Genomic DNA, 25,595 nt, shown 5'->3' with positions numbered 1-25,595 from the left:
AACCCACAATATCTTCTAAACTCATTCCTTGTTCAAACTTCCCTGTATCTACTGGGGACACCACCATCCATTCAGCCACAACTAGGTTCACAACCTCTGAGTCATCCTAGATTCTTCAGTGTCTCTCAATGATCATATCCAATCCGTTTCAATTCTCTCTCTGCAATCCATTTCACCTTTGGGCCCCTCTCCACTCACAAGACTACCCAACTTGGTTCAGGCTCTTCCACCTGCTCCCTGAACTGTTGTAATAGTTTAAAACAATCTTCCTAAAGCACAAGTCAGTAAATCCCCTGTTCAATAACCGTCGATGGAATTCCCATTGCCTCCATGATAAAATGTAAATTCCTCAGTTGTGCCTTTAAAGTTCTTCACAATCTGGCTCCAATTTGCCTTGCTAGGCTTATTGCACATCATACATTCTCCCATTGATATATTTCACTCCATGGCTCCACCCCACCCCATTCCTTTGCACAGGTTGCTCCTCATTCCTAGAATGTCCTCTTACCTCATCCCTACATCTTCAAACATTTCACTTCATTCAAGGCTCAGCTCAGATGCAACCTCCTAAGGGAAGTCATTCCTGATTCCCCTAGTTGTTAGCATTCTCTTCTTCCTCAAATTATTGTGTATATAAAATTTCTTCTGATCAAGACATTGGCTTAAGAATTTTCCTCTTACTAAGCAATAAGAATTTAGATTCATTTTTCAGTATACATTCATCTTTGAGCACAAATTAGTCCACATAGCAGAACATCAGAAACAGGAGACATGCACTGAGAGCATAATAAGATGATATACACTAAAGGTAAGACAACATTGAAGAAGGGAGAATTCAAGGGCAACTGTGGCTGCTTTGAATGACTAAGGATTGCAAGTGAAGAACTCATGGGAAACACTGAGAATAATCTTCCATGTTAGGAATTGCAGGTTTTCACCCCAAACCAATGCAAACTGCTTCAGAATGAGACTAATAAATTGACAATCCCTGGATATTCACGAGTTGACCAGTTCTTCTCTAATGTACCCTCCATAAAAAACTGACTCATTCCTAATCCCTCTCTTGATATCTTGGAAGGAATGCATCACCTTTTTCTCTTTACAGAAAGTATCATTAATTAAAATTTTATTTTGATATTTATTGTTTGAATGGAAAAGATATGATTTTGGAGGTTGGGGAGAGCATTAAGAAACAGTGCATTATTTTCCTCATTGAAATGAATGTAAATCGGGTTTCCATTATATGTATTTTTCAGTTTGTGCCAAATGGCCTTCATCCATATGGTAAGGGATAGATAAATTTATTCAACTGTAAAAATGTTTATCTGTTAGGAGATTGAGCTCCTTGAGAGTAAGGGCTGGTTTTCATTTTGTCTTTGTATCTCCAGACAATATCACAGCGCTTTTTCAATAACAGTTGCTTAATAAATGTTTGTTCAATTGAACTGAGACCATGACCTTTAAGTCAAATACTACTTTATGTATTAAGGACTCTTAGAAAGATTTCTTTGGGGAATGAAATTGAAACTGACAAATAAGTGAAGAATTTCACTCATTTCTGCTCTTTCTCTCATTACAATAGATAAGAAAATTGGTTATTGAAACTAAGTATGTTATCTGTGGTTGATAGAGGTTTTATTACCACATATGATACTAAGCAGTATTGTCATTGAAAGAAATTTAGGTGGAGTTTAATGCTATATCCACACTAATTTTATCTATTCCAAAAGTCATGATAGACTTTTTGATTGATCAAAATAAGAGGGGAAAAAAGAAGAGAAGGAAAGAGAGAAAGGGCAGGAGGAGAGGGGGACTTTATTCTGCCATTGGACAATATGGCTAAGAAGTCTTCAGTGATGATTTTCAGGGGTTTTTTTAAATTTTTGGTGAAAACCTTGGACTCTATGCTATGCTTTCCTTATGCCAGTTGATAAATAACCTCATTCTTATCTTTATATCTACCATCGATCCATAGCCCTACACCAACTATGCAAAGCAATCTGAAGTAAGTGTATGTCTTCTTGCATGTATACTTTGGAGGACATAGTCATCTGCTATACCAAAGATCCACAGTCTCTGACACCTAAAGCCAAAGGTAGCATGTGGGCTGATTTTCTCTGGCTCAAGTCCCACTTCTTTAGGGACCTTGCTGCCAAATACAATCGTGTACAGCCAGCAGTAGCCTCAGAACACCATGGGGGAAGGGGAGGGGCGGCTACCCTGCTTCCTTGTCTCCCTAATCACCTAAACTAGCATTTTCAGTTCCTACCAGCCTCACAGTACTGGCATACTACTTTTACAATATTTCCCATCTCTGTGTTGCTGTTGATCATATGTTATTTCTTGTTAGGATTATTGTGATACTGAGCCTCCAGATATTTGAGAAGTGATTCCACTTAATGCTTTGTGATCAGCTTTCAAAAACCCTAGTGTTATTCATTTTAAAATAGCTGTAGAAGATTCTTCAAGTCTAACAGGATTGGAGTATTAGGGTGAAACTCTATTGAACATGGATATGTGCAAAGCAAAAAAAAAAGTGATAATAGGATGCCCAAACAATTATTGTATGATTAACTAAAATTTGTTAACAAAAAACAAAGGAATATAGAATGACTTTAAGAAATGTACTGAAACTAAACTTCACACAATGGGACATTGCTACAAACTCTTCAGACTTGGCAGCCATGAGTAATAAAGTAAAATGATTTTTGGAACAAAAGTTTTCAAGACTATGTATAAATCTATTAGGCAGGCTCTTCAGACAATAGCTGAAGCTACAAATTTATCATTACCTGGTCTGTGTTTCAGTTTTCTCATCTATAAGATAGTGTTAGTCTGATCAATAACATGGCCTCTAATTCTTTATGCTATATATTGGTTTTCCTCCAACCATAACATCATATAAAAATTCACATCACTGGTAGCATTTGTCCTTTTAGATAATAAACTTAAAATAATTGCTATCATTGAAATCAAAATAATAACTATGTAAAATTAAAGAACAAAGAATTCTGAAATTCTTATTTTATTCATCTTATCTATCTTTAAGTAAAAATCCCAAACATGTCAGCACACTATAAAGAAGATTTTTTAAATGACTAGCTCTGTCAAGATAATATATATTCATATAGACATGAAAGTACAATTTAATTCTTCAAATTCATCTTTTGAATATTTCTTTAAAATCAGTTTGGGAATATGGAGCTTAAAAGACAAGCATTTTCTTGATATGTACTTTGATGGACCAAAGGCTTTGAATTTGATGAAGTAATTACTACTTCAATAATGTACTGGTAATAGGTCATTTGGGGGTTTAACCCTTCTTTCCATTATTCCTGACCACAAGATAGACTGACAGATGTCGTACTTTAGATATACAAAACAGACTACTCGTATCCATTTCACATACATCTGTTCCTAAATAGCTCGGGTAGATTAATACCCAGACTGCATCTTGCTCTGCTAAGTCCTTTATGACCACTAGTTTTTGTTGTTGTTTTAAAGTTGATTATCTGGGTTTTCACATCTTTATATTTACACTAACATTTTTCTGTATCTTCTTTCATGTAACCATGTCTATTTATTGCATGTTTAAATAAACTTAAATCACTGGAAAATCAACACTTTTTAACAGGACTAAATGATACATTTAAGGCTTTGTTTATCTCAAGTTTACTTTTTTTTCTCCTTACTAAATGAATACAGTTGAAGTCAAAGTTACACAAGGAATAATGCCTGAAAGACATCATATAAGCAGAAACTATGTAACAGTAAACATTAAATTTCCATATAAAATTGGAAGATGGGTACCAGCAACTGAGGTTTGATCATTTTATTTCATTAAAAAGCACATTCAATCACACATAAATATAATGGAATAAAGAATTTCCTTTAAAAAACCCTCTAAATTAGAAAGAACTCTAGGAAGTAGGAAAAAGGAAAGGTAATGAGAGCTAATTGTACCAACTTCATCATTTTCAAAGTTATGGCCAGCTTTTTAAATAAAGCATTTCCTCCCCTAAACTAAGACCAAATAAATTGAAGCAAAGGACTCTAATTCCTGGCTAGTGTATATAGAGTACCACAGAACTGGAGGCAGCAAAGTCTCTTACCTTCTACACACATTTCACAAAATAGTGTCGTCTGGGTTAACAAAATCTTGTTAAAATGAAAATATCACAAGTAAGCATTGATCATTCATACCTTATGACAACTCAGAAAATGCCTAATACTTAATTAACATATGAACTGAGAGTTTCTGTGAAGGGGGAAAGGGAAGGAAAGAAAAGATAAATGTGTAGCAAAGTTAATTATTCTGAAAACAAAAATGCTTCAAGAATTCAGATGTAAGGAAGAACCTGAAGGAAACAGAGTAGATACAAGATAGCTAGGTGGTTCAGCAAAGCATAGTGTGGGACTTGGAGTCAGGAAGACCTTGAGTTTGAATCATGCCAGCTATGTCACCCTGGGCAAGTCACTTATCTTCTCATTTTCAGTTTTCTCATCTGTAAAATGGGGATAATAACAGCACTTGCTTAATGGATTATTGTGAGGATCAAATGAAATAACATATGAAAATCATTTTGCAAACCTTTAAATGTTATATAAATGCTAATGATTATTCTAATTTTTACATGCTCTATACTATAAAAGGCAGGAAAGATTTGGATGAGCTAAAGAAGGGGAAAGGAACTTCACATGTAGAGAAAAGAGCATGAAAAAACTCACTAATATGTGCACAGAGTAAGTTTGGAGGGATAGTGGAGCAGGCCTGGCAGTGGGAAGGTTGGCTGGTGTGATCACAGAGCAGAGACTTTGAACTGGAAGGCATGTTGGACATCTCATCCAACCCCATCTAAGTGACTTGCCCAATATACACAGCAGACAAGAGAAGACAATCATCCTATTATTGGAAAAGGTGCCAAAAAGTTTTCAGCAACTGCTTCCTTTGAAATCCTTTTATGCCCCTGCATCTCTATCCCTTCCATCTGTCTTGGGGGTCTATTCTGATACCCTCCCCTCCTATAGTTTTATTTCTGGTACCTTTTGGCATCTTTCCTTAATATTGCCATTCTTTATATCCCTTGTCCTTTCTATCCCTGAATTCTACAGATGTTCTCCTTTTCTTTTTTGTAAAGCGCGGTCAGGGTCCTAACACGGATGAACTGTAGGGTCTCTAAAGGAGAACCATCCAATGAAAAGTGAAGATTTATACTCTACTTTCTAGCCCTTTCCTTTCCTCAAACAATCACAGTCTGCACTAGACCTGTTGTTCCAAATCAACCTAGAAGGTGTGACCCTCCCTCCACTCCCCCCAACAAGTATACCACAAGGTACTTGGAGATAAGAACACTTCCTTTACTCCCCAAAAAGCCTGGAATAAATGAGTGATATCCCTTTAACAACCACATTTCTAACTAGAGGACTAAACTAAGAATTAACATCAGGATCTAAGAATAAAAGCAGTAACTTTACCTAAAAGATTTTTTTAGTTATCCCCCAAGGAATGATCCAAAATAATGGACTATCTTTGCCTCTAATACAATGAGCCAGAGCTTCCCAACACTGCATCTAGCCTCTGCTTCGCTTTGATCTCACCTTCCTGACTTTAGGCACCTGCTTTGATACTCTGATACATGATCTCTTCCTTGAACCTAACTCCTAAGTCAGCCACCAGCTCGGACCTAGGCTGACTCACTGACTAATGCCAGAATAGCCTGGGCCCTTATCCAGGGTCCTCACATTTGTTTTATCCTAGTAAAAAGAATGTTGGACTTCAAGTAAAGAAGTCCTGGGAGCCAATATCACCTCCGACCCTTACTTTACTATATGATAAGCCTCATTTTCCTCCTCAGTAAAATGAAGAGAGGACCTGTACTATTAAGCTCACAGGGTCATTGTGATGTTCAGATGAGTTAAGGCACATAAAAAGAGCTTGGTAAAACATACAGAACTATACAAATGTTAGTTGTGATTAGCATTGTTTCTTTTCTCGCAGGTAGGCTGGGTGGAGCCTCCTGCATGCTGCTAAAAAGCCTCAGAGCTCATCTTGTCCAATGACTTCATTTTGCCAATGAGCTCAAAGGCCTAGAGAGGTTTACAGCTAGGACCCAAGTCACCCAGGTTCACAAATGCAAAGTTTGTTCTCCTCTTCCCCCCCCCTCTTTCTCTCTCTCCCCCTGCCCCAAATGATGTCTCATCAGATGCCAAGTTCTGCTACTTCTGCCTCCACAATATTTCTCACATCAGGTGCTTTCTCTCCATTCACAAGGTCACCAAATTACTCCGTGTCCTCATCCCCCTCTCACCTGCCGTTTTGGAACACACTCAATTCAAAACCTGGCTTGGAGTCTTTCCTCTCTGTAATCCATCCTCTGTGTGCCTGAAATCACAATATTCCTAAAGCACATATATGACCCTGTCAATCAGTAGCCTTCCATGGATCCCTACTGATTTTAGGACAAAATACAACTGCTCAATTTAACATTTAAAGCCTTTCACAGTCTGGAGTTCTTCAAACTTATGAAGTATTGGGCAAGAAGATGAAAAACACCAGGACACAAGAAGTGTTTTCCTCACTGTTGCCCACCAAAAGATGAGGATATAGAAGGCAAAAATTATTTTGGAAAGTGAGCAACTGGCTAAGAAGGCAGTATCAGAGAATGGAATTTGTATTTCTGGATCATGGTTTACAGTGTAGGGATGACAGATTCTTGGCCAATGATGCATTATGCTTAACAAAGATTGGCAAGAATGTATTTGCCTTTGCCAGTTGTTTTAAAAATCTAATAAAAAGTGTTTTTAAAAAAGGATGGGGGGTAGCTAGGTGGCACAGTGGATAAAGCATCAGTCATGGATTAAGGAGGACCTGAGTTCAAATGTGGCCTCAGACATTTGACACTTACTAGCTGTGTGACCCTGGGCAAGTCACTTAACCCTCATTGCCCTGCAAAAAAAAGGGAAGGAGCAGGCTGCTTATGTATATGCCCCAAGTTAAATACCATAGAAAGTAGCCACAAGGAAAGATCACAGTAGCAATAAGAAGCAAGAAATTCCCAGAAGACAAAATCCAAGAACAGAGTCAGTTAGCAAAAACCTATGGTTTCAAATACCTAGTTTAGAAAATAAACAAGGGAAGATAAGGGTTCCTTTGCAAGGATGCAAATTCTACCTCATCAATATTTTATTTATTCAGAGTATTTCCCCAGGCTACAACTACCACTAAGGATACTAATGTCATCTTGGCTTTACATAGCACTCACTATCTTGTCTCCCTTCCTAGGCAGAAGCTATCCTCCTCTCAGACACCAAAGTGATTTCCTTAAAGTAGTTGTGACCATGTCACCCCTTTACTCCATAAACTCCAGTGGCTCCTTACTACTTCTAAGATAAACTATGAAGTCTCTCACTTAACACTGAAAGCTTTTCATAACCTGACTCCTTTCCAACCTTTCTATTTTTTTAAATAAAAGTATTTTATTATTTTCCAGTTACATATAGAGATAGTTTTCAACATTTGTTTATATAAGATTTCCAATTTTCAATTTTTCTCCCTCCCTCCCCTAGACAGCAGGCAATCTGATATAGGTTATTCAACTTTTCTATTTTTGTCAGGCTTCACTCCCTTCTATGATGCAGTCTTACTAGTCTACCTGATTCTCACACATGGCCTATGCCTCTCCACTTCTTAGAATCCCTTATTTCCTTCAAGACTCAACTTAAATCCCACTGTGTGCTGACGTTTCCTGCCTCTCACCTCCCCTGGCTGCTTGTGACTTCCCTGGGAAATCACTTTCCATCTCCTCTGTATGTTTCTAGTATATATCTAGTTATTTGCATGTCATCTCCCCCATAAGAATGTGAGCTCCTTGAGAGCTGGGGCTGTTTTTGCCTTCCTTTCTAGCCACAGCACTTAAGCCAATGCCTGGCTCATAGTAAAGACTTAACACGTGAGTACCAAGTAACTGACTTCCTATAGCTTCTCTCGGATAAAACTGAGGGCTCACCAGTGGTTCTGTGCCCCTGCTATAATCACCAACACTGCCTCATTCTTGGAAAAAGCAATCAATTTACCAGCCTTTTCTGTCTAAACCAGAATGCCTGTTTAAAATGAAAGATGAGACTGGACAGTTCCTGTCCTACAATTAAATACCAGTTGTAATGAACCTATCTGCTTCCCCCCTATCCATGTCTGAATACCTATTCCTTTACTACAGACCTGAATTTTAACCTTTGAACCATGTACAAGAGCAAACTGCACTCCTGCCCAGGCCATGCTAATCCACCAAATGAAATCAGGTACAAACCTGTAGCTACCCACCCCTAATCTATAAACACTTCTGCCTGTATCCCCAATCAGCATGGCTCTCTGGTTCCTACCTGGAGCCTGCTTATTTGGACTCTGAACCTTACTTCCATTTCGCATGCTAAAAGAGCTTCCAATTTTGACTAGAAAATGGTACATTTAGCCTGCACAAAACTCTAGCCAAACTAACTAACTTCCTTGTTTTTATTACATGTACACTTGGTATGGACCAAAAGAATATAACTCAAGATTTTGCATATCCAAATTATCACAAGGTTTAGCTATTAGATTCTGCCTGGCCTATGGCCACATCATGCTTATATTATACTTAATTTCTTTCACCTCCTAGGTTACTTACCTGAGTTGACCCAGAATCCTTAAAGTGCCCTTCTTCCTCTTTGCTCCAACAGTAGTCATGACATTGCTATCTTTTTCACAAGAGAGTGTGCAACTCTTATAACAACACTATTGTTAGATAGGGCTCTAGATCTAGTATTATTTCTTCTTTAACCAAGTAATTCCTTGATACTCAAAGCAAGGGATGGCTTTTGAAGAATGATTTTCCATCTTTGCTTCTAAGATAAGGACATCATATGTGATTGAAAGTTGCCATATTATGTAATTTCTTTTCAAGATTCCAATTTAAGTCCATTAAAAAAGGGATAATACAGTGCTGCCATCACAACCCATGGCTTATGGGGGTTTCCTTACAATATTAAAGGACAAATAGCCCTACAGCTCCAGCCAATGAAGTTAAACCAAGAACAAAGTAGAGGTAATTGGTTAAGACCTCCCCAGTATCTTAGAGTATGCTGGTTTCTTTTTATTTGCATACAAATTCTAACTCTATATAATTCAAAGAAAACTTTTGAGATATTTACCAGGTTTTGAAAAGATAAATGTACCATGTTGATTATGAGTAAAATATCATAAAACTAACTTTAAAATGGTAAATTCAAGTGATATACATGTTAAATTGTTAGTAAAAAAGACACAAACTACTTAACTATTTTCTACCCTAACTTAATGTAGAAATAGAGCTCAAAGAACCTAGAGAAATTACTAGCTAACACAAGATCACAGGAACATTTTAAAGAAGCAGAGATTTAGAACTGAAAGGCACCACTGAGGTTGTCTAATACAGCTCACTCACTTTACAGATGAGAAAACTAAAGTCCAAATAATAAAAAAAAAACTTGCACAGGGTTACAACAGCCAGCAACTTGTGTGTTCATTGGGCTATCTCTGAAATATCAGATTTCTTAAGCTAGTCTTGAACAAGTGATGGAAAACAATCATTATAATTTACACTAACATAATTTATATTAATTATAACTTCCCAGTATGTGCTAGAAGTGTAGATGCTGTGTTGTTGATTTTGACAAAGGAAACATATCCTTTAGGTACATTGTGGGAGGAAGATTTAATATTCTGTTAGCAAAGTTTTAAACACTGATCTGGACTTTCAACAACAGGGAAAGCCACTGCACCCATGCTTGCGATGGGCCACAAGAAAGCCCATAAATAGGACCAGTGTTTTTTCTTCAAAAAAGAGCTTTGACTCTGAACAATTCAACTACCACCCTTTTCAGACTTCAATAGAGAGAACCTCACAATGCAGAGTAAACAATTTTAGCCTGAAAATTTTTCTGGGTAGATACTACTGTCTTGACTATAAAGGGATTTCAGGGTAAATTCACCCTGGACAACTGATTTTCAGTGGAAATGAATCGTTATATCCCCATGTGCCAAGGTGATTTAGTGACAAAATGAATTCCCCAGCAACTGAATGAACTAACTTCTTGGCCAGAATTATTTCATATTCTCTATCTGATAAAGCATTTTACTATAGTTAATTTTATAAGTAGCACAAAATATATCCCCAGAGTTAATGCTAAACTGCCCTTTCATGTATAGATAAGCCAACAAAAAAGTTCAGCTCCTTCTTGGAAAGGAAGGCAGCTGACTTAAAGGATCATCAGTTGCTGATAACAGCCCTAACAAACTTCTTTCCTACACTTGGGCTGTCTGAAGGCAGCAGTGTGGGCAGCTAGGTGTTGCAGTGAATAGAGTGCTGGGCCTGAAGTTAGGAAGACTTATCTTCCTGAGTTCAAATCTGGCCTCAGACATTTACTAGCTGTGTGACCCTAGGCAAGTCATATAACCCTGTTTACCCTCAGCTTCCTCATCTGTAAAATAATCTGGAGAAGGAAATGGCAAACCACTCCAGTATCTTTGCCAAGAAAACGCCAAATGGGGTTAGGAAGAGTCTAAAACAACAAAGCAGTAGGATAAAAGCAAGGAAAGACAGAAACTAGAGGATGATATTTGGTTTGCCTATAGTAAATATATCTACATATGTATGCCTGTGTGTATATACATATATTTATGTATATACACACAGGCATACATAATAGTAAAATATATAACACTAATATGATAATATTGTGATTGTAAAACTATTTTTTTTGCAGGGCAATGAGGGCTAAGTGACTTGCCCAGGGTCACACAGCTAGTAAGTGTCAAGTGTCCGAGGCCAGATTTGAACTCAGGTCCTCCTGAATCCAGGGCTGGTGCTATAACCACTGCACCACCTAGCTGCCCCAAAACTATTTTTAAAGTATGTAAATGGGAGAGGAAGTCTTTAGAACTGCACAGTATGGTTCCAGGGTTGTGTACCAAGCTATGCAGTAAGGTGTCTGAGGCTTTAGACAGAGAATGCCAAGAACTTTGGACAGTTAAGATTCTGAGTCAAGGGTGAGCAACAACTGCAACTCTGACAAAACCTCCTAAGACCTCCTCTCAGGCATATCTGTGTCAGAGGTCATGGGACCCTGGCCTTTAAATCCACTCCTAGTGGCAGTGACAAAACTATGCTACCAATATATACAACATGCTTATTTTTCCATTTCCTATAGGTAAAAAACAATTGTTCAGATAGTTTAATAGCCATGCCAAGTTCATAATACAATCCTAGAGGTAGATTTGAAAATCTTTTCTTTTGGGTGGGGGGGTGCAATGAGGGTTAAGTGATTTGCCCAGGGTCACATAGCTTGTAAGTGCCAAGTGTCTGAGGCCAGATTTGAACTCAGGTCCTCCTAAATCCAGGGCCGGTGTTTTATCCACTTCACCTCCTAGCTGCCCCTCCTAGAGGTAGATTTGGAAAGAAAATGGAGGCTATCTAGTCCAGTTATCCCATGTTGTTGATGATGATAATGATGGTGGTGGTGGTTCAGTCTTGCCCAACTCTCTATGACCCCATTTGGGGTTTTCTTATCAAAAATACTGGAGTGGTTTTCCATTTCCTTCTCCAGCTCATTTTACAGAGAAGGAAACTGAGGCAACAGGGTTAAATGACTTGCCCAGGATCACACAGCTAGTAAGTGTCTGAAAATGGAGTTCTATCCACTTCACTACCTAGCTGCCCTTTTACAGATAAAGAAACTGAGGTCCAGGAAGTTAACTGATTTGCCCAAAGTTACATAATAATGTAAATGGCACATTAGGATGTGAATTTGGGTGCTATAGCTCTAAGTTCAGTACCCTTTCCACTGAACCAAGTTAATTTTGTCCTAAGTATAAAAGAAAAGAGGCTTTATAAAAAGTCTTGTTTTAGAGCATTTAGGACTGGCATTTCAACTGATAAGGATATTTCTGCCCCATTTGATTTGGCCAGTGCTATTATACTGTAACCTCAGAAGAAATATCAATAGTATGAGGTCTGTATTTAGACTAGTTTGATCCAAAGACTGCTCATTTTATCTATGGTATAAAGGACTGATAAAAGTAGCTAGACTTTTTTCAGGGTTCGTAATTCTTTATTGTTTTCTCAATTATATAAAAGGCTATACAGCAGCAGTCAGGAGTAAAAGAACAGTGCCTAAAACTTTTTTTACTTCTGATGAAAGACCTGAGAGGCATAGTCATACATGTTTTTTGTTTTCTTTTGTTTTAGTTTTTTTGCAGGGCAATGGGGGTTAAGTGACTTGCCCAGGGTCACACAGCCAGTAAGTGTCAAGCATCTGAGGTCAGATTTGAACTCAGGAACTCCTGAATCTAGGGCCGGTGCTTTATCCACTGCGCCACCTAGCCGCCTCCCATACATGTTTTGCAAAAAAAAGAGGTAGGGTTTTCAAAGCTTTATGTAGACAGATATTTATAATTTGAGGGGGATTAAGGGTTTCCTTTTGTTTTAAAGATGTGATGGTGGTAGCAATATCATCTCCTCCCATTGCCTAGAAGGCAAGATATATTTGTCCCAGGAGACTAAGGATCAATCTGTTGATATAGCTTCTTAATCACCTAAGTATAAAAGCCATACCTAAAGTATAAAAGCACAGGGAATCAGAGACTCCTGTGGAAGGGAACTTGTTTGGGAGACAGGGGGCAGAAGAAGTGAAGAGTGTGCTGGTAAATGTTTAATGACTGGATGTCTGAAAATTGCAACATACTTTTAAGTTTAATCTGCATCATAAACATTTTCTGTATCATTTACTAAATCTAGACAATAGATAACAACAGCAAAATAAAACCCTCATTTGTAGCACTTGCCGATTTCCAAGATGTATAGATGCTCATACTGAAAATTTAAGAATCACCTCTCAGAACCAGTAAGAGCTAGCTCCAACACACCTCTTGGGTGAGGGGGAAGCTTTGTCCAACTGAACCCCAAGTCGGACCTAAGTCAGACTTAGCCCAGAACAGGGGTAAAATAGTCTATCTTAAACATACCCACAAAATTAACTAAATACTTGAAAAAAATTGGGGTTACTGCCCAAGATTTGATCTCAATCAATGCTGTCAAACTCAAATAGAAACAGGGCCACTAAGCCCTGATCGCTGACTTAGAAGAGCACATATTAACATGATATATGATTTTTTACATTTTATTTATTTTGTTAAATATTTCTCAATTACATTTTAATCTCATTCAGGCAGCATTCTGGAGTATTGAAGACCTTCCCTTCCCCAATGTGCATTTAATGCCTCTGATCTGAATAACTGAGGCAATCAGAAATTCTCTCCCTAAGCTTTTTCAATTTTAGGTGATAATGTTTTTAGAAGAGCTTTGGCTATTGACTCTCAACATGGGAAAATATAAACCCCAAAATGGCAGAATTGAATATAATACATGGCGTTGGTGGGAACCTGAAATTCTATAGCTGGCCATATAGAAGTGATGCAATAGATGACAAAGTTCACAATTTTGAACTTGACCTTGATATTTGAAAGTAATATTTCCATTTACAAACTAATATCAAAGATTTAAAGAGTTTCTATTTGAAAATTTAATTTATAAAGCTATTTATTTGACCTGGCCAAATCTTTGGGTGACTTTATAACTGAATCATACTCAAGCTGTTATCTATCTAATTCTGTGAGGTTGAAATAATGAAAGCCAAAATATATTTAAGAGGAAAAAATGATTTTTAATCCAGCCTAGAATATTGGTTTAAGGACTTCACTGATCAATGTAAGAGTGATTATTGGTCAACAGTAATCCTTTGGTTAGAGTGGCATATGGAATATCCAGGAGATTTAACTACATTTAACATCACAAGACTTTTCTGTATTTGATAAAACATTTTATAGGAATATTTCCTGGAGAAATAGATCACAAGGAAACAATATTACTTTGGATGAAGATCCCCGATGGATGAAACTTTGGCAAAATCACTGAGAATGATGATATTCATGTCTCTTTTTTTGAAATGGTGGAATTGGTAGGAGCTTGGGAGAATAAAGTTCTTTTTCTTCTAGCTTCCAGCATCAAGAGAGGACACAAGCAGTTCCAACTTAATCCAGACTCAATGCCCAGGGCCTCAAGTGGAGAACTGCCCCAGAGCAGATCATGGACAAAGTTGTCTACTTAGGGAATTAATTTAAGAGGCTGTCTTCCAGAGGGGGCAGAAATCACAGAATAAGATCCCCCACCTCCCATCCCAGTGCAATACCAGACTGTTCAAAGCAGAACATTGGAAGAATAAGAAAAAAAATTAAAGAACTAGTATGATACCAGAGATGCCTAAAATATTAACTCAGAAGAGAATTTCAAAATACCTACAATAAAAGCTCAAGAAAAAAATAGAGATTTACTTCCCACATCAATTAGAATTCTTAGAAGAATGATGCAAGAATTTTTTAAAGAGTTATAAGTGATATTATAAATGAAATGAGAGCAATGGAAGAATTGGAAAAGAAATGAAAGCTATGGAGGAGTGTCTAGGTAAAATAATTAAAAGCTTATCAAAAAGTATACAACCTTACTCCAAATAACAGACTCCTTAAAAATCAGAATAGACCAAATAGAAGTTAATCTTTCTCCATGAGACAAAGGAAAAATCATTAAAACAAATCAAAATATTGAAAAAAATAAAAGAAAATGTAAGGTGTTCCCATAGCATAAACAATTGACCTGGGAAACAGATCAAGGAGAGATAACATAAGAATAACCAAAACTATCTGAATGCCATGATCAGAACAAACAAACAGAAAAAAAAGAAGAAAGGAAGGAAGGAAAGAAGGAAGAGAAGAAGGAAAAGAAAAGAAAAGAAAAGAAAAGAAAAGAAAAGAAAAGAAAAGAAAAGAAAAGAAAAGAAAAGAAAAGAAAAGAAAAGAAAAGAAAAGAAAAGAAAAGAAAAGAAAAGAAAAGAAAGAAAAGATGCTAGACATTATGTTTTACAAACCAAGGGACAAAGTGAAAATAGAACAAAAAAATCCACTGGTAATAGAAAGAAACCTAAAAATGAAAACTTCAAGGAACATCACGGTCAAAATCCAGCATTTCCTGGTCAAAGAAAAAATACTACAAGTGGTCAGAAAGAGCTTAGGATCTAAGCAACCACATTGAGTATCACACAAGACTGAACAGCTACCACAATAAAGGAGCAAAAAGCATTGAATGTAATATTCCAAAAGGCATAAAAGAAAATCTTACAACCAAGAAAAAATTACTCCAAAACTTAGTATAAACCTACAAGGGATAATGGATCTTTAATGAGATAGTGAAGTTCAAACCCCTCCCAGGACAGCCAAGTGGCAGAGTGGACAGAGTGACAGGCCTGGAGTCAGGAAGTCTCTTCTTGAGTTCAAAACTTGTTAGCTATGTGACCCTGGGCAAGTCACATAAATCTGTTTATCTCAGTTTCTCATCTGTAAAATGAGATGGACAAGGAAATGTCAAACAATTCCAGTATGTTTGCCAAGAAAACCCCAAAAAGGGTCACAAAGATTTAGATGGAAAAACAACCAAACAATAACAACATAGTACTGATGAAAAGACCAAAGCTGAGTAGAAATTTTAAAATATAAACACAGAAATTAAGGATTATTAAATCAGCAAAATGGAAGACTAGACATTTTTTATTATTTACACAATCTCTCGAAGCTCCCCCAAACAAATATCATGCACCCAAACGAAAGAAACTCCAGCTATCTCGATGGGCTAGGATACATACTGCATGTGTCCTACAAGACTCCCAAACCAAATTATATACATAATTGGTAAATATTTAACAAAATAAATGTTTAAAATCAATAAAACAATATTAATATGTGGTTTTTCAAGTTAATATGTGGCCTTATGTTCTTAGTGGCCTCATTTCTATTTGAGTTGGACACCAATGGTTTTGGATGCTTGGAACCCAAAAGAAGGAATAAGAAAAACCCAGAAGAACATGAATTGATACTTACCCTGAGCTTATGCTCTCTCACCCACCACCCCACTACACTACCAGCATCAAGGCTTCACTAGCTGACCCAAAGACCCAACCTAAAATTTAGCAACAAAACCTAACCCGTAGTCAGTGCCCATCTTCCTCTTTCCAACAAAAGACCCTATAGAACCAAAAACATGCTGTTGCTAAGTAGTTTTAAAGATAAACAAGAATTATGAGAGCAAATTTATGGCCTGAATATAAAAATAATCTATAGAAGTATAGTCAATCCTTAACTTTCTCAGGGGTAACATTCCTTAAAATTGGCATGAAAGTAAAAAATGCAAATGCTGATACATTGAACCTATAAATAATAGGTTAGGTTTTCTCCAACTACCAAAAACTGTAATCTTTTGCTAGAGATTGCTGAAAATATACTTTTCTGCATATAATTCTTTATAACAAAACATTAATTCTGATAATATGTAGTTTTCTAATACAGTAACCATGAAATAACCCATAAAATGCAGTACACAAAATAAAATTGTTAATGTGCAATTACAACATTTTTCTTTGCTGGTAATTTCTTAGAACTCTGTGGCCTTTTGTGCTAACATCTCAATTTTAAAAAAACATTGATTTCAGACAATATTCACTTTTCATAACACATTAAATCTATAGTACCATAAATACTACACAGCAAATAAAATTCTTTTTTTTTTAAAGTGAGGCAATTGGGGTTAAGTAACTTGCCCAGGGTCACACAGCTAGTAAGTGTTAAGTGTCTGAGGTCAGATTTGAACTCAGGTACTCCTGAATCCAGGGCCAGTGCTCTACCCACTGCACCACCTAGCTGCCCCAGCAAATAAAATTCTTAAAATTAAAATATTTTTAACCTAACTCTTACTTTCCATTGTGTCAGGTGGTGGTGTGAAGGCATTGTACAGTACACAATACTGCTGTAAACCTCTCTACCTTGGCTGCCCTCTGAAAATCAAGGGAAAGATTGTTTGGACTTTAGTTTGCTCCTGTTAGAAGAATTCTAGACTAGTGAGGTCTTAACATCACCTAGTACACTCTGTCCTATATGGGTGCTGGATGGTGTTAGAGATCAGACACACCAGCTTGAAATACTCCATCAACAACTCTGCTTCTTGTGCCATTTGAGATCTTTAAGGGTCTCAGAGAATGGGATCATAATAAAGGCAACTTGACAGATGATGGGATTGCCACCCTTTATATACCTAGCCAACTGGTCAATTTATGCCAAGCCACCCTTCAAGCAGGGAAAGTGAGTGGCACAATCTTTTATTCTCTAATGCTCACAGCCAAATGCACATGGTCAACAACTCAAAAGTGAACATGAGGTTACTAATCAAGTCAAAAATCACTGGTATACTTGAAGTCATGAGAGCTAAAGGCGGGAATGTTGAAGATTGACTTATACCTAAATATGGAATGGCAAATCTCATCAAAGAAACAAAAGAGACAACAATTGATTTGGAATGCAAAGAAATCAGAGTGAAAGAAAATATGCTCACTGCTCAAACAAAACATCAGGATCTTGAAGACAGGCTGCACAGAGACAGCCTAAAGATTACAGGTCTCCCAGAAATCAAAAACCCTGAACACCATAACGCAAGAAACAATACAAGGAAACTACCCAGAAATGAAAAAAATGAAATACCATTTGAAAGAAATAATAGATGGTCTCCAGGAAAATATACTCAATGCTGCAAATTCCTAGACCATTAGAGGTAAAATTAAGAAGCAAATTCAGGGGGAAAAAAGTTCTACAAACAACCAAGAGCTTTCAGCTTGCTGTTCAGTTATTTTTCAGTCATGTCTGTCTCTTCATGACCCCATTTGGGTTTGTTTGTTTTTTTGGCAGAGATACTGGAGTGGTTTGCCATTTCCTTCTCCAGCTCATTTTACAGATGAGAAAACTGAGGCAAAAAGGGTTAAGTGACTTACCCAGGGTCACACAGCTAGTAAGTATCTGAAACCAGATGTGAATTCAGGAAGAAGAGTCTTCCTGGCTCCAGGACAGATCCTCTATCCACTGTACCCAATAAGAACTTTAAAGAACTTTAAATAAAAAGGAAAGGAAATTCAAATGTCACAAGATGATTCCGCATCCATCAGAAAATGAAACTGGAATGATGTATTCTGAAGAGAAATAGGGGTCAGAATGCCACTGAGGGTAACCTCCCCTAAAAATCCAAGTTTTATCATAAGTGAAAAGGGAAGAATATTCAATAATAAAGAGTCATTTGAAATAATCTTAGAAAGAAAATGACACCTAAAGAGATTATCTGCTTTCTCAAATACCTGGGATGACAGGAACACAGGAAGGGTGAACAAATGCAGCAGGCAAAGGCTAATGCAACAGCATTAGAGTGATAGCAGAGACACCAGTAAGAGACTTCTTTGTCAATATACACAGAGAGTCAAGTAAAGGGGAAAGTCACTTGGAGATAACAGAAGAGAGGCAGGACTGGAGCACTATGGACAGAACCTTGCAACATACACCCTGCCTATAGGTGAACTGACAGGGGACAAGGGAGAGGGGGAAGCTACATTACAAAATGGGAAGTGCATGAAAGGGAGTACATGGAGATAGAAAGAAGTGTCTGATATGCTCAGTTCAAAACAAGGGCTAGAAATGAGGGGAAGGTGACTCTTGTGGTGTCTTGGGAAGAGAAGAGCCCATAGGGGAGTGAAAAAAGAAGAGGGAGGAAGGATTGAAAGGGGAGGGGAAAGAGGCAGGCTTTGTTTTAATAGTGGAAGGGGGTTCTACTGATGAATACTCCTAAGAGTGAAGAGATATATTCTGTGAAGGGAGATAGAGACTGTGCTAGGTGTTCTCTGGAGGATTTCGTGCTTGAAAAGAGCCATCATCCTACCTCAGAAGGCACTAAGTTGAAGTTCCTGGGTGCAACTAGCACCTGGGGGAGTGGGAGGGCATGGGTCCATGGAGGAGAGCTTGAGACAAATGGGGAAAGAATGTGTAATCCCAGGGCCAAAGACCATTAATATGGGCTCCTTCCTCATTGATGGAGGTGAATAGCTTGTCCTGAATGAGGAGTGAGTGGAGTTAGTGAGAGTGAGAGAGAAGAGGAGATCTTTTCAGTCAGCATCAGGACTCCTCAAACTTTGGGTCACTTCTGGCACTTCTGGCTTCCAGCTTTGAGGATGATGGAAAGGGCCAACCTTGAGTCAGGTTGCTGAAGGAAATGATTCTAGGGAGACATGAGAGTAATGATAATCTTCATCATGTCCCTATCCCCAGCTTGCTACAACAGAAAATTCAGGAAACTTCCCTTTGGAGGGACTGCAGACAAACAGGAGAATTGGCACACTAAGGCTGGAGTCAACAACTGGTATAGGTATTCTGGAAAGCAATTTAGAACTAGGCCCCAAAATGTTACTAAACTGTTCATACCCTTTGACCCAGCAATACCAATACTGGTCTCTACACCAGAGATCAAGGGGGGAAAGTCCTCCTGTATGTACAAAATATTTAGAGTAGTATTTTGTGATGGCAAAGAACTGGAAACTACGGGAATTGCTGAAAGAAATTATGAGACATTAATGTAATTGAATACTACTGTTCCAGAAGTGAAGAAAGAACCAGTCTTGGAGAAATCTGCGGAGACCTGTACAGATTTAAGCAGAATGAAATGATCTGAACCAATAGAACAATTTATACTATAACATCAACATTGTTAAAACAAACAATTTGGAAAGACTAAAGAGCTGTGATCAACAAAATGATCAATCATGGACCAAGCAAGAGGACTAACAATGAAGAAACCTACCTTTTAATAGAGAAATGAGGAATTAATATGTAGAATCAGAAACATTTTTGAAGCAGTCAATTTGGACATTTGTTTTGCTTGGTTATACTTATTTGTTACAAGAGTTCTGTTTCTCCTTCCCCCCCACCCCCCATAAAGAAAAGAAGGTCATGAAAGGAAGGGAAAAGAATGCTTCATATTAGAAAAAAATTAAAAATAAGAAAAATCATCATATAATTCTAAATACACATACACACATATGTGTATATATGTATGCATATATATAATATATATATAATATTTTCCCCACACTATTACTTATACCGTCTCATCTTCTAAAAAAAATAAAAGGCAAATTCTTGCTCCATTGGTGAACTAGAGAGCTGTTTCATCTGTACCTGAACCAATTCTAATACAACAGAATGTAGCAACTGCCTTTTCTATGCACTGATTTCCCTCTTTGGAAAGTAACTAGAAATAAGAACATATTAGCAAGTATCCAACTGTAGGCCAAAGATAAAAGTTTGGAGATCTAGAGCCTCTGGATCTGTTGCTCACTGTATTGAGGTTGTAGTTAAAAGAAGGGAGAATGAGAAAGTCAGGTAGGACCTCCTCATGGCACGGCAAAGTTCTGAGGGCAGCGACTGTTATCTTGACTCTTTTTGTATCCCCAGCACTTAGCACAGAGCCTGACATATACTAGACACTTAATAATTTTTTGATTGATCATTCACACTAAAAAATACTGCAGTTACAAAAGGAAGTATATTTTGTTCCAAGTCCTGTTTAAACCCAATAAAGAAGCTTTCAGTCTTCACAGCCAGACTAATTTACTCTGCCAACAAGAACAGTGATGGACATTTTGGCAATGGCAAATTTTGGCACTTTGGGATGTACTCAGAAAAATATCAGCAATTTCACTCATTAAGATATTAAGCTGGGGCAGCCAGGTGGTCCAGTGGATAGAGCACCGGCCCTGGAATCAGGAGGGCCTGAGTTCAAATCCAGCCTCAGACACTTGACACATACTAATGTGTGACCTTGGGCAAGTCGTTTAACCCCAATTGCCTCACCAAAAAAAAAAAAAAAAAAAAAAAAAGATATTCAAGATATTAAGCTGAGGCAGCGAGGTGGTACAGTGGATAGAGCACTGGCCCTGGATTCAGGAGGACCTGAGTTGAAATCTGGACTCAAACACTTGACACTTACTAGCTGTGTGACCCTAGGCAAGTCACTTAACCCTCATTGCCCCACAAAAAAATAAAATAAAAATAAAAGATATTAAGCTAAGTATTAAACAGTATGTCTGCTTTTTTGGTGATGAAGTTAAATATAAAAACGTCATATCTTCAAGTGTCTGATAGATGTAAATCTACAAATATAGATATATATCGAGATAGACACGAAAAGGAGGTTTGCAGGGCCTTCTATTTCTGTGTAACTTAAGACAATATTTTTTCTACATCCCTCTCCCATTCTGGCTGCACACAAACTGTCCTGGGGCAAAAATACTATCTGATCTTAATCCCCTACCCTAACCATAAATGATCCCTTCTCAAATCTCTCCTGCCATGTATTTTTAACTTCTTATGTATTTATCTGTGTTATTTTTGTGTAATCTTTCTCTCCCTCTTCCTCTTCCCCCATCCCCAATGCTTATGTGATTTTTTAAAAAATCTTTACATCCCCAGCACAGTACCTTGCACATATCAGGTGATTAATACATGCCTGTTGAGTGAAAAGACCTCTACAACTCTTGAAAGAGTCAGAATTCCCTTTTGGATTGCTCACAAAAATTCACTTACAGTTTCACCTTTCTTTAATTAAACTAACTTTTCCTCAAACAAGATTAAAAATAAAGCACCACTGGGGCAGCTAGGTGGCGCAGTGGATAGAGCACCGGCTCTGGAGTCAGGAGGACCTGAGTTCAAATCCGGCCTCAGACACTTAACACTTACTAGCTGTGTGACCTTGGGCAAGTCACTTAACCCAATTGCCTCACTAAAATTAAAAAAAATAATTAATTAAAAATAAAGCACCACTGTATTTCTTACTCAATTATGTTTTCTGCTGTATTAGCAGTATTACAACAGTGCCCCCAGGCAACTAAGGCTATACATTTCTGAATTGTGACCACACTTTGCATTGATAAGGGGAATTCCCCTACACCTAGGAAATCTAAATTATTTCAGGTACTTTATGAGTTAAAAAAGACTTTTGGGAACTAGCCTGTGAACCTAACTACCAATTATAATGATGTTTCTAGAGAGGAAAAATACACTAAGAATTACAAACAACTAATTCTAGGAACATAACTCTTACAACTGGGAGACTTGCCAATATTTCCACAGCTGCCTTTTATCTTCATCAAAAGTTAGGTTTAAAAAAAAAAGTTAGGTTAATTGTAATCTATGGGCATTCACAATCTAAAATAAGTACTAACTTCATATATTCAGTATTATTTATGATCATTCAAGACAGGCAATGGCCTTTGACTAATTAACGTCATTGTTTTTATATTTTTCTTTTGTGTACAAGAGATTTTTAAGCCATTCACTTATTTTCGGTGAATTGTAGTAACAGAATGTTATGTTTTGTTTTCCAACAAAGAAAAGAAATGTTTATGCTTAAAATAAAAAAAATAAAAATAAAGACATTTTTATTCAGTGAGAACAGCTTGACAAGATCCTGTCTACAACATCTTAATGCTTTATTCTAAACTACTTCAAACTGAGAGATCTGGAGTGAGTCTTTCTTCTCTTTTTTCCTGCCCTCTTATACCTTTACAATATAGGCTCCTTGAGGGGACACCGAACTAAAAGACTATTGTATGGAGAACTCATGCAGGGCAGGGCCAAAGGATACCTGGTGGTCAGAAAAAGGACACTCTCAAAGTCTCTTTTAAAAACTTTGGCACTGATTTTGTGACATGGGAGATGCTAGCACAGAAACGCCTAAGAAGTCATGCCCTCATTAGAGAAGGTGCTGTGCTCTATGGGCAAAGCGGAATTGAAGTAACTGGGAAAATTTAGAGAATCCAACCCAAATGTTCACATGGACTAATGGTGCCCGACCTGTGGTAAAGCATTCCAAGCTCGTTTTGATCTGATCAGCCACAGCTGGGCACAGTGTAACTTGACTCTAACCGTGCTGATGTCATTTTGGTCCTCTTCAAGAAGGAAGGACAATCAGCCAATGTAAACTATTCCTTTTAAAAATGAACAGGACTACGAAAATAAATCTGCAAGGACAAATGCAAGTAAGTGAACAAACTTGCCAGCTCAAATCTACTAATACAAAATTTGAGATAGAATATAAGAATTAAGTAGCAGCATAGAGTACTGTATAGAATGCTGGACTTGGAGTCAAAAACAGGTTTAAATCTCACCTCTGACATTTGGTAGCTCTATGGTCATAGATCACTGAATCACTGAGCCGCAGACAACTGCCTTATCTACCAACTAGTATTTATTAAGCACCAACTTAGTGCCAGTTACTGGCAAAAGCAAAGGACTAGGACGACCAAAGAGAATTCTGATAGATGGATTACAATTAGATGGAGGATTTCCCAGAGGACATAAAAGTGAACATTTATATATGGACTTAAAATTTGCAAAGCACTTTATAAACGCTCACTGGAAGGGATAGAGACTGTTGTAGAGAACTCCCAGAAAGGAACTTCCTCCACCTATGGAGGTAAGCACTTTCTCTGTGATTTGAAGTCTCAGAAAGTTGCTTAGAGCACTCAGACTTGCCCAGGCTCACAGAACTAGTATGGATCAGAAGGGGAACCTGAATACAGGTCTTCCTGGTGCAGAGGCCTATTATGCCTCTTACTACAGGTATTATCCCCACTTTATAGATGAGAAACCTAAGGCTCAGAGAAGTTAAGTGACTTGCCATGGTCACACTACTCCTGAGGCAGGGTTTCGTGACCTGAGGTCTAGGAACTTGTTTTTAAAATTTTGATCACTATATTTCAAAATCATTTCTTCCCTTTGTAATACTATTAGTTTTATTTTATGCATTTGAAAGCACTATTCTACTAAGGGGGTCCATAGGCTTCACCAGTCTCCTGTCAAACGGGGGTCCATGACACAAAAAGGTTAATAATATTCCTCCATCCTTCTCTTGGAGGGGTGAGTTTGAACCCCTGGTCTCCCTCCACTTCAACGCAAGGGCTCTTTCTACTTTATCCACACGTCTTGATTTCCAATTACCCCTTCCTCCTTTCTCTGCAATTGTTTTATATACCTGGCTAAGTCAACCAAGAGTTAAAGAGGCCCTGGCGGGGTTATGGAAATCAGCTCTTCATTTCCAGGCACACGGACTAGTCACAGAAGTGAAAGCAAAACTACTGTGATCAAGAACGCTAGTATGTGTCGGTGGTTTCAGAAACAGAAAACAAATAAAAAGCATGGCCCTTCTTTTTGTATAACTTTAAAAGCTCTTCTCAACTAAAAAGTAAGTTTGGGCTCGGGCTTCAGACCCAGCGTGCCTGGTTCACTTTGGGGCAGCAGGTGCGGCGCAGACTCGGGAAATGGTCCGTTTCCAAATGCACAAGGCAGGGATGGCTTGGTGAAGCGCGGGCGGACACGAGGGACTAGGCGGCCCGCGTGGAGTCGCGCGCCCTGCGGAAGGCTTCGGGACGCGGTTGCCAGGGAGGTGCGGGACAGGGGGAGGAGGAGGAGCCCCGAGGGGCGTCAGGTTGGGGGGGAGGGGGAGCCGCCGGGGCACGGGGCGGGGGACGGCACTGGAAGAGGAGCGGCGCCGCGCGAGGCCACTCACCGGCCGCGGGGGCAGCGGGGCGCTCGGGCTGGATGGGCCTCCACCGCAGGGCGCTGTCGCTTAGGACCACATCGCAGCTTCTCCCGTCGATCTCAAATATCCCCCGCTGCAGGATGCGCTCGACGGCGGGCACGGGCAGCGCGGATGGGAGCAGCACTCGAGGTGGCCCAGCCTCGGCTCCCGCCGGCTGCTTCCCGCCCTCCGGGCTCCCGGCCAAAGCGCTCACCCGGCCCCTGGCCAGGCGGAGCATGGCGGAGTCGAGGACGGAATGGGGCCCAAGCAAGGTCCCGGGGAGGCACCGCACGGGAGCAGCGGCAGCGTTCTTCCAACGCGTCCGTCGTCGCCTTAGCAACGGCGCGCGCCTTCCCGGCAGGGCCAGGGACGGGGAGGGGGGGGGAGGGGGGCGAGTGCTGTGTAGAAGGCGGTAGACCCGCCCCTCCCTGCGCGCGCCAGTGCCTCACTCCCCGCAGGCGTATTGGAAAGTATCTAGCTCTACTCTAACTACAAGCTGGGTGTTCTTTAAAGACCTAAGAAGCCCTCAACCTGCGCGTGCGCGTCCCAAAATCTGCTGGTCTTCAATTTGCATCCTTGGCTTCTTGCTTCTGGCCGCTAGGGCTGAGAACTGCAAATTTAATCCCTCTTTCAAGTTAGCTAGAAACTGCAGGTCCTTCACAAATACCTGAAAAGAGTAGGCTTAATGCTAATGAGATCGTGGGAGAGGTGGAAGAAGAGGTTGTGGATTTCAATTTCAAAGATCCAGATCTTGAAGGTGGTACAATTGCAAAAAGATTTCAAGGTCCTCTCAACCATGCCAGTGTATGATTGCAGTGCGTTGAAGGAACGAGATGCCAAGAGCTATGAAGGTTAAGTTGTTAGAGAGGTCGTTAGTAATAATGAAAGTCCTGAGGATAGTGGCAAAGAATAGGTTGAGCTGTACTCTTATCCTCTCACTCAGCTACAACCCCAGTTTAAGCCTCATCCTCTCTCACCTGGACAACAATCCTCTGATGGGTCTCTCTGCTTCAAATTTCTGGGAATAATTTTAGA

At 38.8% G+C, this 25,595-nt stretch overlaps 1 protein-coding gene across 4 annotated transcripts in view; it reads right to left on the bottom strand.

The window, feature by feature from the left end:
• The window catches only part of CERKL (ceramide kinase like), a 183,663-nt gene extending 158,819 nt beyond the window's left edge, over nucleotides 1-24,844 (bottom strand). For all 4 annotated transcript variants that reach the window (XR_006355728.1, XM_043996723.1, XM_043996724.1 and 1 more), the window contains exon 1: nucleotides 24,549-24,844. Coding sequence is in view for 3 of the 4 variants with exons in the window: in XM_043996723.1 (XP_043852658.1) it covers nucleotides 24,549-24,798 (250 nt within the window). In the remaining variant the exon portion in view is untranslated. The remainder of the gene's footprint in view (nucleotides 1-24,548) is intronic.
• Nucleotides 24,845-25,595: the final 751 nt, after the last annotated feature.

This window comes from Dromiciops gliroides, chromosome 3 (genome assembly GCF_019393635.1).
Source record: "Dromiciops gliroides isolate mDroGli1 chromosome 3, mDroGli1.pri, whole genome shotgun sequence".
Classification (NCBI taxonomy): Eukaryota; Metazoa; Chordata; class Mammalia; order Microbiotheria; family Microbiotheriidae; genus Dromiciops; species Dromiciops gliroides.
The sequence above is the reverse complement of the archived record's forward strand: the minus strand, read 5'-3'. Positions and strand labels throughout refer to the sequence as shown.